We start from the raw sequence: 12,533 nt of genomic DNA on the forward strand, positions 1-12,533 counted from the left end.
CCTTAGGTGTACGTGGCTGGCGCCTTAGCCGGCTGAGCTATAGGCGCCGAGCCAACAATAGAGATTTTAATACTAAAAAAGGTTTCATAATTTCATAATTTTTTTTTTAAGAGACAGAGTCTAGAGTACAATGCTGCAATCATAGCTCACTGCAACCTTGGCATCTGGAGATCAGGCGATCTTCCCGCCTCAGCCTCTCCAGTAGTTAGGACTACAGGCACATGCCACCATTCCCAGCTAATTGTTTTACCTCCTATTTGGTTTCCAGGCTTAAAGGAAATGTGTATCGTGGGAGATGGTGAAGAGCTTATCTTCACTGCCATCTTGCCTTAAATTTAAATGCTTAGATTTCAAAAAAACACAGTATACAAATTGTGAAGAAAAATCTGACAACAGTGCTTTATGCACAGAGACAGAAAACTATGATCAGTAGCCGGGCATTGTGGTGGACGCCTGTAGTCCCAGCTACTTGGGAGGCTGAGGCAAGAGAATCACCTAAACCCAGGAGTTGGAGGTTGCTGTGAGTGAGCTGTGATGCCATGGCACTCTACTGTGGGTGATAAAGTGAAACTCTGCCTCTATAAAAAAAAAAGAAAAAGAAAGAAAAGAAAACTATGATGAGGGAAAAGATACAGCCAAGGGATCAGTCAAGACAGCCTTTTATTCTCTTTGCATTTTGTCGTTGGTTGTTGCTACTGGGATGAGAATATCCTCATGCATTACTGGTGTACCAAAACTAAACCAAAGTAAAATGGTATAGGACTAGAGGACTGCCATGAAAACTGTCCATGTTGGTAGAATTTTCTAGGATAGTTTGGAGTTCTATGTTTGTCCTCTATAAGAATGCTTGGGAATTTGAGGTGGGGGCAGTGTTTGTTTGCTTGTTGTTATTTTTAATCCAGGGTCTCGCCCATGTTGCCCGGGCTAGTCTCAAACTCCTAAACTAATGCCATTATGGACTCCTCCTACAATACCACACCCAGCTCAGGATTCTTATAATTATGGGCAAACATAATCAAATCCATGATTGCTGTTCAACCACTAGAAAAGTTCTTTGAGCTATTGCAGAGATGGGATGATACTGATAAAAGCAGTAAACTAGAATTGTCTAGTTACACAGGTATAAACTACTTTATTTTTATGCATTGTCTTCTAAGGTCCTTCTTAGGAAACAGGTAAAGTTTTTCTCTGTTCTTTATTTCCCCAAAGTAAATTTAGTCATTATCCAGGATTTGAATCTAAGTTATCTCCAACCCAAAGAACACATATATGAACATGATTGACAGCAACTATACCTGCCATCTAGCAAACTGCAGATCACGAAAAATTTTTTTTTTTTTTTTGAGACGGAGCCTCAAGCTATACCCCTGGGTAGAGTGCCATGGCATCACGCTCACAGCAACCTCCAACTCCTGGGCTCAAGCGAGTCTCCTGCCTCAGCCTCCCAAGTAGCTGGGACTACAGGCGCCCGCCACAACACCTGGCCATTCTTTGGTTGCAGCCATCATTGTTCTTTGGTGGGCCCGGGCTGGGGATTCAAACCCGCCACCTTAGGTGTATGTGGCTGGCGCCTTAGCCGCTTGAGCCACAGGCGCCGAGCCAGATCATGAAAATTTTGATAAGGCTATTTATGGGTTAACCCTCCTGAGGGTTCAAACAAATCACAGCCCTCAATAAGGAAAGATCAGCCCATTTATTGTATTGGTGAACATGAGGACAAGTGGTTTACCCAGGCACTTTTCTTCTACAACTCCGCGACTCAGGTCCCCAGGCACTAAGAGCCATTCCTACCCAATCTCACATTTACTCTTGAGAAAAAATTTGCTTTATGGTTGCCCAGACACCAGCATTTCCTTCTGGACTATGACTCAGCTTTTTGGATACCTTAATTTCCTATACATAGGAAAGCCAGAGAAGCTAGGTCAGACCTTCAGTCTTCATACTAACTGGATGGATCCAATACCAATGCAATAGGCCCAATCAGCAAACAGAACTCAAATCTTCTGCAGTTTTCCACCATGCCCACCCTAAAACTCTACCCTTGGCTCAGTGCCTATGGCTCAAGTGGCTAAGACACCAGCCACATACACCTGAGCTGGCGGGTTCAAATCCAGCCCAGGCCCGCCAAACAACAAGGATGGTTGCAACCAAAAAATAGCCAGATGTTATGGCAGGCGCCTGTAGTCCCAGCTACTTGGGAGGCAGAAGCAGAAGAATCACTTGAGCCCAAGAGTTGGAGGTTGCTGTGAGCTGTGACGATACAGCACTCTACCCAGAGCGACAGCTTGAGGCTGTCTGGAAAAAACAAAAAACAAAAAACAAAAAAAAAACAAACAACTCTACCCCTATCAGAGCAGAACTCTCACTGCTCCTTCTGGCAATCTCTCATTGGCTTAATTTTCCTTTCTAAGACACAAGTAAAGGAGAAGGAATGTCTCTCATTGGCTCAGCCACTTTATTTTTCTTTCTTAAACAACTTTAATAAATATCCTGACTGAGTCAAAACAACTAGTATGAAGTCCCCATTAACTCTGACTCTTGGCTATCATCTTTCCATAAGTTTTTTTTAAAAAGTCTACAAAGGAAGCCAGGCATAGTGGCTCACTCTTCTAATCCGAGCACCCTGGGAGGCCGAGGCGGGTGAAGAGTCTGAACTCAGGGGTTGGAGACCAGTCTAAGCAAGATCAAGATCCCATCTCTAAAAAACATTAAAATAAAAAATAAAAATAGCCAGGTGTAGCAGTGTGCACCTGTAGTCACAGCTACTCAGGAGGCAAGAGGATTACTTGAGCCTAAGAGTTTGAGGTTGCTGTGAGCTATGATGCCACCCCAGTGCAACTGAGTGAGACTCTGTCTCCACACACATACCAAAAAAGTCTACAAAGGGATATTCTCTATACATAACACTTAATTAGAACTGGCATTTTATTTGTTCTAATCATAGTTCCCATAAAGATCTTTATTAAAGAGACTTTTACTAAGCCTTTCTTAATAAAATTAATTTTTAATATAGGAAAATATGAACTTTAGGTTTATCATTTTAAGTGGAGGTCGGCAAACTTTTTGTTAAAGGCCAGATAATAGATAGTTAAGGTTTTATAGGCTATATCAGTGGTCCCCAACCTTTTTGGCACCAGACACTGCATTCATGAAAGATAATTTTTCCATGGATCCGGTGGGGGTGGGGGGATGAAGGGGGTTGGAATGAATCAAATACATTATATTTACCATGCTCTTTATTTCTATTATTATTACGATGTAATATATAATGAAATAATTATGCAACTCACCATAATGCAGAATCAGTGGGAGCCCTGAACTTGTTTTCCTGCAAGTAGATGGTCCCAGCACTAGCATCACTGCACCTCAGATCCTCAAGCATTAGATTCACATAAGGTGTGGGCAACCTAGATCCCTCGAATGTGCACTTTACAGTAGGGTTAAAGTGGCCTGGGGGTTGGGGACCGCAGGGTTATACAATCTGTCAAGTGAACTCTGTCTAAGCAGCCATGGACGAACAGCCACCTGTATGGACACTACATAATGACTGGACATGGCTCTGTTCCAATAAAACTTTACATAAACAAATGACTAGCTGAATCTTGGACCATAGGCTGTAGTTTAGTTTGTCCACCTCTGATCTTAAGGAACCAGACTAGCAAGTAAAAAAGTCCATGAAAGACAATACAGTTGAGTATACTTTATCTGAAATCCCAGTGTCCTAGATTTTTGATATTTTCTGTTTTGGAACCTTTGCATTGTATTTACCAGCTGAGCATCCCAAATCCAAAAATCTGAAATCTGAACTGTTCCAATGAGCATTTTCTTTGAGAACCATGACAACACCCAAAGCATTTCAGTTTATATAGATTCAGATTTGGGATACTCAATGTATATGTGACATGTGATTCCAACCCAGTGATGGAAGGCACTGACAGGTCAAACCCACCAGAAAACAATATAGTACAAAAATTTCCAATAATTATAAATAAAACTCATCCACTGAATTTTCCAAACATTTCATTTTTACAAATAAAAAACTTGCAAGTAAGGAAATTTTCACTGTCTGTGACACAAATTCCATTTAACAAACTCCAAAGATCTGAAAAGACAGTTTCATAACAACAAGATATTGTGAGGTACAAAATCAACTGACATTACACTATATTTTATATTAATCAAACTGCAAATCTGTTTCTCAGGACCTGTTTTGTTTTTTGTTTTGTTTCTTTTGAGACAGAGCCTCAAGCTGTCGCCGTGGGTAGAGTGGCGTGGCATTACAGCTCATAGCAACCTCCAACTCCTGGGCTCAAGCGAGTCTCCTGCCTCTGCCTACCAAGCAGCTGGGACCACAGGCGCCCACCACAACACCTGGCTATTTTTTTTTTTGGTTGCAGCCATCATTGTTATTTGGCAGGCCAGGCTGGGGGCTGGATTTGAACCTGCCACCTTAGGTGTATGTGGCTGACACCTTAGCCACTTGAGCCACAGGTGCTGATCCCTGTTTTGTTTTTTTGAGACAAAGTCTCACTCTGTCATCCTGTGTAGAATGCCATGGCATTACAGTTCATAGCAACCTCAAACTCTTGGGCTCAAGAGATCCTCTTGCCTCAGATTTTTTTGTTTGTTTTTTTAAATTTTCTTATTTTTAGTAGAGACTGGGTCTCACTCAGGCTGATCTCAAATTCCTGAGTTCAGGTGACCCACCCACCTTGGCCTCCCAGAGTGCTAGGATTACAGCATGAGCCACCCTGTCCAGCCTCATGATCTGTTTTGTTTGTTTTTTTGAGACAGAGCCTCAAGCTATCACCCTGGGTAGAGTGCTGTGGCATCACAGCTCACAGAAACCTCCACAGCATATCTGCATAGCCACGCCATGCATTTCGGCACAGAGCAGTAAGGAAGACTAGAATACCTTTTATCAGCCACAGCTCCTTTCTCCCAGCCGTTCACACTTGCGCAAGTGTGCGTGTGGTAACGGAGGTGGCAGGCATCCTATTGCACATGTGCGAACAGCTAGGGGAAAGGAGTTCACGCATCGATAGCACCAGCCCCACCAACAAGGTCGGCTCCCCCTGTCAGGTTCCAGCCATCCTGTGCACGCTGAGGCTTCATGTGGAGACAGAGACTGGAGGTCTCCACAGTAGAAGTCTCCTTAGTGAAATGAGGAGCAGGCTGCTCTGCTTTTTTACCATATTGTGTGTCCCCAGGGGGAAGAATGAAAGCTGTGGCTGCTATTTTACCCAAGACCAGTCCAGCAACAGTCTGTGAGCCTCTCTCACCCCACAGAAACACCAGTAAAGCTGCTGCTCCCCAGCACTGACCAGCAACAGTCTGTGGGCCTCTCTCACCCCACAGAAACACCAGTAAAGCTGCTGCTCCCCAGCACCGACCAGTAACAGTCTGTGGGCCTCTCTCACCCTCCCCACCAAATACCAGGGGGTAGGGGGAAAGCTTCAGCAAGCAGTCTGCTACTGAGCCCAGAAAGATCATCCCTGCTCCACTGTGCAGATTGGACCCAGTGCTCGCTGGATCCCAAATACGGCAAATAATTCAGCCCTTACACATCAGCGTTGCTGGCCTATCTCTGCTTTCCTGAGTATCTGTATCCCCAGACAAGATGAGTGCAAAAAGAAAGAGCTATTCTGTTGAGTACGAGAAAGGAATTGTCGAGGACTCCCAGGGTAAGAATCTTACGGCTTTCTGCAAAGAGAAGAAGTTGGATATCCAAATGGTCCGAAAATGGCGGGCAGAATACGATAACCTCAGTCTACACGTGGACAGAGGAAATGCTAAGAAGCACAAGTGTGGTTCAGGTCGGCAACCTTTATTTCCTGAGCTGGAAAACATAAATCTGTGAATGGATTGCTGACGGGAGAGCAAAGGCTTTGGTTGTGCACAGGGCTGACATTCAAGCATTTGCCCTTGCAATGGCATCACAGTTCAAAATAACACCAGAATTCAAAGCATTACAACAGTGGCTGGATGGCTTCCTTCAGTTATATGAACTGTCTCTAAGAAAATCAACAATACTGTCTTAAGTTGGAAGATACAGAAGTTATTAAGCGAGCACTTGCATTCAAGTCCTTTGTTGATGGCATCACCTTTTCTAAATACCAACCTTGCAACATGATTGCTACGGATAAAACTGCAGTGTTTATGGGTCAAGGAGCCCAAACAACAATTGAACAGATTGAACAGAGGGGTGCCTCCTCAATCTACGGTCCCTCCACTGGTCACCAAAGTTCACATGTTACCTGTATTTTGGCCATTCATCTGGATGGAAAGAAAGCTACACTTCTTATCATCCCTAAGGGCAAGAAAGATAAGATTGAACATGTTTCTGTCATTTATGTTCTTGAAACAGAAAAAGCCTGGTCACACAAGCAGTTATAAGGAAGTGGCTTGATTTAATGTTGCCACTTGTTTTGTGAGGTGGCCAAAGAGGTCTGCTTGTCTGTGATTCAGCCAGCACTCACCCTGCTAAAGACATGAAGAACTTCCTTGCAGAGAGAAAAATAGACCAAACAATGATTCCTGCAGGAATGACTGCCTATCTGCAGACTCTTGATTTTGCAACAAACAAGCCATTCAAAGACCATTTGCGTAAGGAAATTAACGACTACACTAAAAATAGAATGATAAGAAATCAGCCTAGAATGACAAGAAGCCTAGCCTTCTGCATTTGGGTGAAGAATTCATGGAATAAAATCACTGACAGTGTTGTTACCAATGCACTCCGAGCAGGTTACATGGATAAGAGCTGCTCATTTAATGAGAGCTCTATTGCTCAACATGAAAGATGGGAGCCAATGTTTCTAAAGGAAATGGAGTTGCAAGAAACTCAGGATGGAATTCCAGGTCTAGAGAGTTATGATGATGTTCCAGAAGAAGATGACTTAACTGTATTTGAATAAATGCAGCTTATTGTATTATACTTAATAAAAATAAAACATCCCCTGAAAATAAGCCCTAGTGTGTCTTCTTGAGAAAAAATAAACATAAGACAGTGTCTTATTTTCGGGGAAACACAGTAATTGTTATTGTTGTTTGGCAGGCCTGGGCTAGATTCGAACCCACCAGCTCTGGTGTATGTGGCTGGCGCCTTAGCCACTTGAGCTACAGGCACCAAGCCAGGACTTGTTTTTAATCACAGTTTTCTTTTCATAAACTCCCACAGCAGCCAGAATTTCTTTTTAAAAAGTACTACACTTGAAATTTATTCTGTATCACCCTCCCCAAGGAGGCTGTTAGCAACATGGAGGTAGAGATTTCTATAGCTATAGTGAGTGCCTGGTAACTGTTGCAAGGTGAGCAGGGCTATGAAAACGTAACCTCAAAATCAAAGAAAGCTAAGAGGCCAATGAAAGGGGCACACAAAGCTCATGCCTGTAATCCTAGCACTTTGGGAGGCAAGGTAGGCGGATTGCCTGAGCTCACAGGTTCAAGACCAACCTGAATAAGAGTAAGACCTCTATCTCTAAAAAACAGCTGAGTGTTGTGGTGGGTACCTATAGTTCCAGCTACTCAAGAGGCTGAGACAAGAGAATTGCTTGAGCCCAAGAGTCTGAGGTTGCTGTGAGCTGACACCGTAGCACTCTACCAAAGATAACAAAGTAAGACTCTGTCTCAAAAAAAAAAAAAAAAAAGGAAAGAAAAAAGAAAGAGGCAAACAAATCCAGTTTCTCAGAAAGAAATATTTAATAGGGATTTAGAAATAGAAACCACATCATAGGACATCTTGAGAAAGTAGATTTCAGTGCCATTACCCACCAGACTATAGGAAAGGAATGGGTAGGACACCTGAAGTTGACCACTGAGGGAAAGAAAAGAATGCTATGTGAATAGAGCTGGATTTAATGATTTATTTTTATTTATTTATTTATTTATTTTGAGACAGAGTCTCAAGCTGTCACCCTGGGTAGAATGCCATGGCATCACAGCTCACAAAAACCTCCAACTCTTGGGCTTAAGCGATTCTCTTTTTTTTTTTTTTTTTTGAGACAGAGCCTCAAGCTGTCCCCCTGGGTAGAGTGCTATGGCTTCACTGCTCACGGCAACCTCCAACTCCTGGGCTCACGTGAGTCTCCTGCCTCCGCCTCCCAAGTAGCTGGGACCACAGGCAAGCGAGTCTCTTGCCTCACCCTCCCAAGTAGCTGGGACTGCAGGTGCCCACCACAACGCCCAGCTATTTTTGGTTGTAGTTGTCATTGTTGTTTGGCAGGCCCAGGCTGGGTTCAAATCCGTCAGCTCTGTTGTATGTGACTGGTGCCCTACCCACTGAGCTACAGGCACTCAGCTGTGGATTTAATGATTTAATAATAAACAAAGGAGATTAAAAAGTAAATGAAGTAATGAAAGTAGATAAAGTATTAGAAATTTTAGAGGCAGGCAGCGCCGGCCAAACTGCAACAAAAAATAGCTGGGTGTTGTGGCAAGTGCCTGTAGTCCCAGAGGAGGCTGAGGCAAGAGAATCACCTAAGCCCAAAAGCTGGAGGTTGCTGCAAGCTGTGACACCACTGCATTCTATCGAGGGTAACAAAGTGAGACTCTGTCTCTAAAAAAAAAAAAAAGAAATCTTAAAGGCATTCCCAAAATAGGGGTTTATCAGAAGTTACCATGGCAAATTAGCATCCAAGATGGAGTTACTTTAGCCTCCACGATAACAGAGGTGCTAAATAAATAAACTGTACTGAAATTTTAATTCCTTTAATAATACTGAGGCTGCGGTTCTGGTTAAAAGTCTATTCAGAGAAGCTGCTGGATAGAATGTCACAAGAGGTACTGGCTGGTCTGTTAGAGACCTAATTCTAGACCTATTCTCCTATCCCTTCCCTACATGGCACTTGGGATTTCTCAGTTTTCCCTAACTTGAGGAGTGTCCAAAGCCTCTCCACCACCCAAATCTCCACTGCACTGGCCTTTTCTCTCTTACTGTGATCAAATTACCTGAGAGTATATCTGGGGTTCCCAGAGATATTTCTGCCTTAGAAAATGCATAAGAAAGCAAAAGGGGCTTGGCGCCTATAGCTCAACCGGCTAAGGCGCCAGCCACGTACACCTAAGGTGGCGGGTTCGAATCCCCAGCCCGGACCCGCCAAACAACGATGGCTGCAACCAAAAAATAGCCGGGCATTGTGGCGGGCGCCTGTGGTCCCAGCTACTTGGGAGGCTGAGGCAGGAGAATCTCTTGAGTCCAGGAGTTGGAGGGGGCTGTGAGCTGTAATGCCACGGCACTCTACCCAGGGGGACAGCTTGAGGTTCTGTCAAAAAAAAAAAAAAAAGAAAGCAAAAGGGACAAAAGAGATAGTCATTTGTGTTTAACAAGAGAGAAGAGGTAGTAAGTATTTGCATAGAAAAATCCCAGAGAGAACACGACGAAACTTACTAGTTACTTTTCAGGAATGAAAATGTGAGGAAAGGGCAATGGGAGGTGTTCCTGTGAATTGTTACCTTTTGCTTTACAGCCTCCTTTACTGTTTAAATATCTGTTTTTTAAATCAAGAATATGAAAATAACAATACCAAAACCAAAACAAAGAGCCTCTCTTTAAACAACATTTATCTATCAGTACAGATATGTTTACTTTGCGATTAAGAGAGATTCAAAGCTGAAGTTATGACAAAACAATTCTAGTAACATACAAGGAAAAATCAAATGGAAAAAGCACTGTTGACTTTAAGGTTAAGTTCAAGAGTACCTGCCAACAGGTCTCAACTGAAAATGAAGTGGTTCCCTAATCAATTAGTGTTGTTTCCTGAATTCCTTCTTGTTATCCTGATCCTCTTCCTGACACAGAAGAAAAAACAAGAAATTCCACGTAGAAACTAGTATGTGAAAAAGTTTTTGTTAATGCACATTACAGCTTATATGTACTTTAAGAGAATCTTATATAACATTCAGGTACTTAGTCTCAAAAAGGAAGCTACTGAAAAAGCTTCATTTTCATGGAGTGTTGGAAGAGATTTCAACAACTTCATGTCTTTAAAAGAAAAAATTCAATACTCCTGAGCCAGTTTCAGTTAAAGCAGTTTCATCGTTGGTTTTACTTGGTTAAACGTCCTAAACTACTAATTTAGACTACCACATCCAAAATCAACCTCAAACTGTACCCAATTCTCTAAACCAATACCGTGGGATACAGTAACCACTAGTCACATGTGGTTGAAATGTGGCCAGCAGGGCCTGAGATGGTTAGGGAATAAACTACAGATAGGATGGCAGGGCGTGGTGGCTGACGCCTATAATCCTAGCACTCTGGGAGGCCCAGAAGAGTGGATTTCTTGAGCTCAGGAGTTCAAGACCAGCCTGAGCAAGAGCAAGAGGCCGCCTCTACTAAAAATAAAAGAATTAGGTGGGCGGGCAGCTGTAGTCCCCGCTACTCAGAAGGCTTAGGCAAGAAGGATCGCTTGAGCCCATGAATTTCAGGTTGTGTGAGCTATAACCATGGAACTCCAAAAAAAAAAAAAAAAAAGCAGATACACATAGGATTTCAAAGTCTCTGAAAAGACTCAAATCGAGAATACGAAATACTTCATTAATAACTTTCATATTAATTATAGGTTGGAATGTTTTTGATAAAGTGAGTTTAATAAGATACAATATTAAAAATTACTTTTTACGTTTTTAACTGGAAATTTTTCCATTGCAACTTTCAATGGGGCTTACATTTTATTTCTGTTGGACAGCACAGTTCTGAGACTTAGTTACCTCCTTGGTGAAATGGGGATAACATCCACCTCCAGCAGTTATTGTAAGGGTAAAGCTAATTAAAACCAGTAGACGCTCAGCATACAGTTGCTGTTAGGAAACCAAAGGGCAGCTGCCAAGGCAGGCGCTAGCGCCAGAGACCGAAAACTGGTTGAAGCCGCCGTCGGGGTTGGGGGGAACATGCCTCCTCCTCTGGCTCGCAGAGCAGACGCTGGAATTATTCCCCCACCCCACGCCCGGCAGAAACCCAGGGCGCCCCAGAGCTGCAGCGCGGCCAGCGAAGGCGGCGAGTGTGCGGCGCCGCAACCGGGAGCCGGCGTCCGCGCCTTGCACAAACCGGTTTCACCGAGCAGAGTTGGGGTACGATGAGGAGGCACCCCGAAATCACGTCTGGTGGGCGGCCTGCTAGGAGGAAAACCAGACAGGCCAAAAGGGCAGCTCGCGGACACAGCAAGAAGATGGCTCGACTCTCCCGGTCTCAGCCTCCGCGGCCCCACCTACCTGCCGCGCCGCGTCCCCTAATGCCGCCGCGGCCGCAGCTCCCGACGCTGACACTTCTCCCTCCACACGGCCCTCTGGCTCCGGGTCCATCGTTGAGGCCACCACAGGGCTGCTGGGGCTGGCAAGACAGAGGGTAATGGCCGATAAGCTCACTGCCATCCTCCGCCTCCCCGCCCAGTCGCTGGCAGAGCCCGGCTACCGGGAAGTGAGACTCACCGGCAGCGCCGGCCTCGCGCGGCAGGGACAGCTACCCGACGGCCGGGAGGGGTGGGGCAGGGCTGGGGTGCGGGAGGGGGCGGGGCCTGCCTGAGGGGCGGCGCCCGGCTCTGCACACAGCTGGTCGGCTGACTGCGGCCTGAGCAGTGCCCTGCTTCCGGCCAGACTGGTGTCCAGACCCCGCGGAGCCACCTCCACCCACCACCTGTGACGTCATGCATGGGACTTGTACCTGAAGCTGGGCGGAGATCCCGGAGCAGCCTCTGCGCAGCTGCGCCCGGCGCAGTCACCCTCCCAAACGTGGGTTTCTGCACTTGTAAAAGAACAGTTACGCAGTGTGCTTCAGAGGCTAGTGGTGAGATGTGGCTGCTGCAGAGGGCTCGTGCTACACGTTCCGCTCCTAACATGGATGACAGTCTGGCAAAATAACCTCAAAATAAGAGCTCCATGGATGATTTTTGCTTACACTTGCCTTGAATGCTTGAATGTAACTGTGGAAGAAGTTAAGTGATACGACTTGAGAGCATAGGGCCGTAGCAAGCTTCCATCTTGGCAAGTATGAATATTTTGTTATAGGCCACGCGTGTGTGTAAAAGGGGTATCACAGATTTGTTCCGTTTTTCTCAGTGTTCAACTATATTTCAGAAATCATCACTGCTGTAGTTACTGCTTGGCTTTAACCAGACAAATTAGAGCATCTCCAAGTAAATGGATTTTTTATTGTTTTAAAGTGAAAGTCTTCACAAGTAGAGGTCAAAAATGAAATATACATTATTTCAGCTACAAGAGGCCTTCATCTGACACTTTAAATTCCTTTTTCATGTCAGACTAAAATCAGAAGTGTTTCCTCAAGTTTATGACCTACTACATGTTACTGCGCATGGCACCAACACGCCCAACACCCTGACGGCTTTAAATATTCTCTTCGAGCAAAAGTTCTTTTCCCTTACCCTCTAATATTGTAACTATAAGAATCTAAAATCAAAACCAAAAACCTTAAAAAACAATCATTTGAAAACCATCTACACCTTAACAACTGGCTAGAAATCCATAATGCTCTGTATTCATACAATAAAACCAAGCTTGGACGCTGCTGAAGTAAATAG

General features: G+C 44.3%; 1 protein-coding gene across 3 annotated transcripts in view; it reads right to left on the bottom strand.

The window, feature by feature from the left end:
• Nucleotides 1-11,466, bottom strand: part of FAM177A1 (family with sequence similarity 177 member A1) — a 30,925-nt gene extending 19,459 nt beyond the window's left edge. Inside the window, exons 1-2 of one of the 3 annotated variants that reach the window (XM_023514381.1) lie at nucleotides 11,428-11,466; nucleotides 11,212-11,329 (exon numbers count right to left, since the gene is read on the bottom strand). In XM_023514381.1, coding sequence (XP_023370149.1) covers nucleotides 11,212-11,301 — 90 coding nt within the window. In that variant the 5' untranslated portion in view covers nucleotides 11,302-11,329; nucleotides 11,428-11,466. Of the gene's footprint in view, nucleotides 1-11,211 lie in introns of all 3 variants that reach the window. The other 2 variants (XM_023514382.1, XM_003791974.2) reach the window with 2 other exon arrangements.
• Nucleotides 11,467-12,533: the final 1,067 nt, after the last annotated feature.

This window comes from Otolemur garnettii, unplaced genomic scaffold, assembly GCF_000181295.1.
Source record: "Otolemur garnettii isolate 467f Iridium unplaced genomic scaffold, OtoGar3 scaffold00052, whole genome shotgun sequence".
NCBI lineage: Eukaryota > Metazoa > Chordata > Mammalia > Primates > Galagidae > Otolemur > Otolemur garnettii.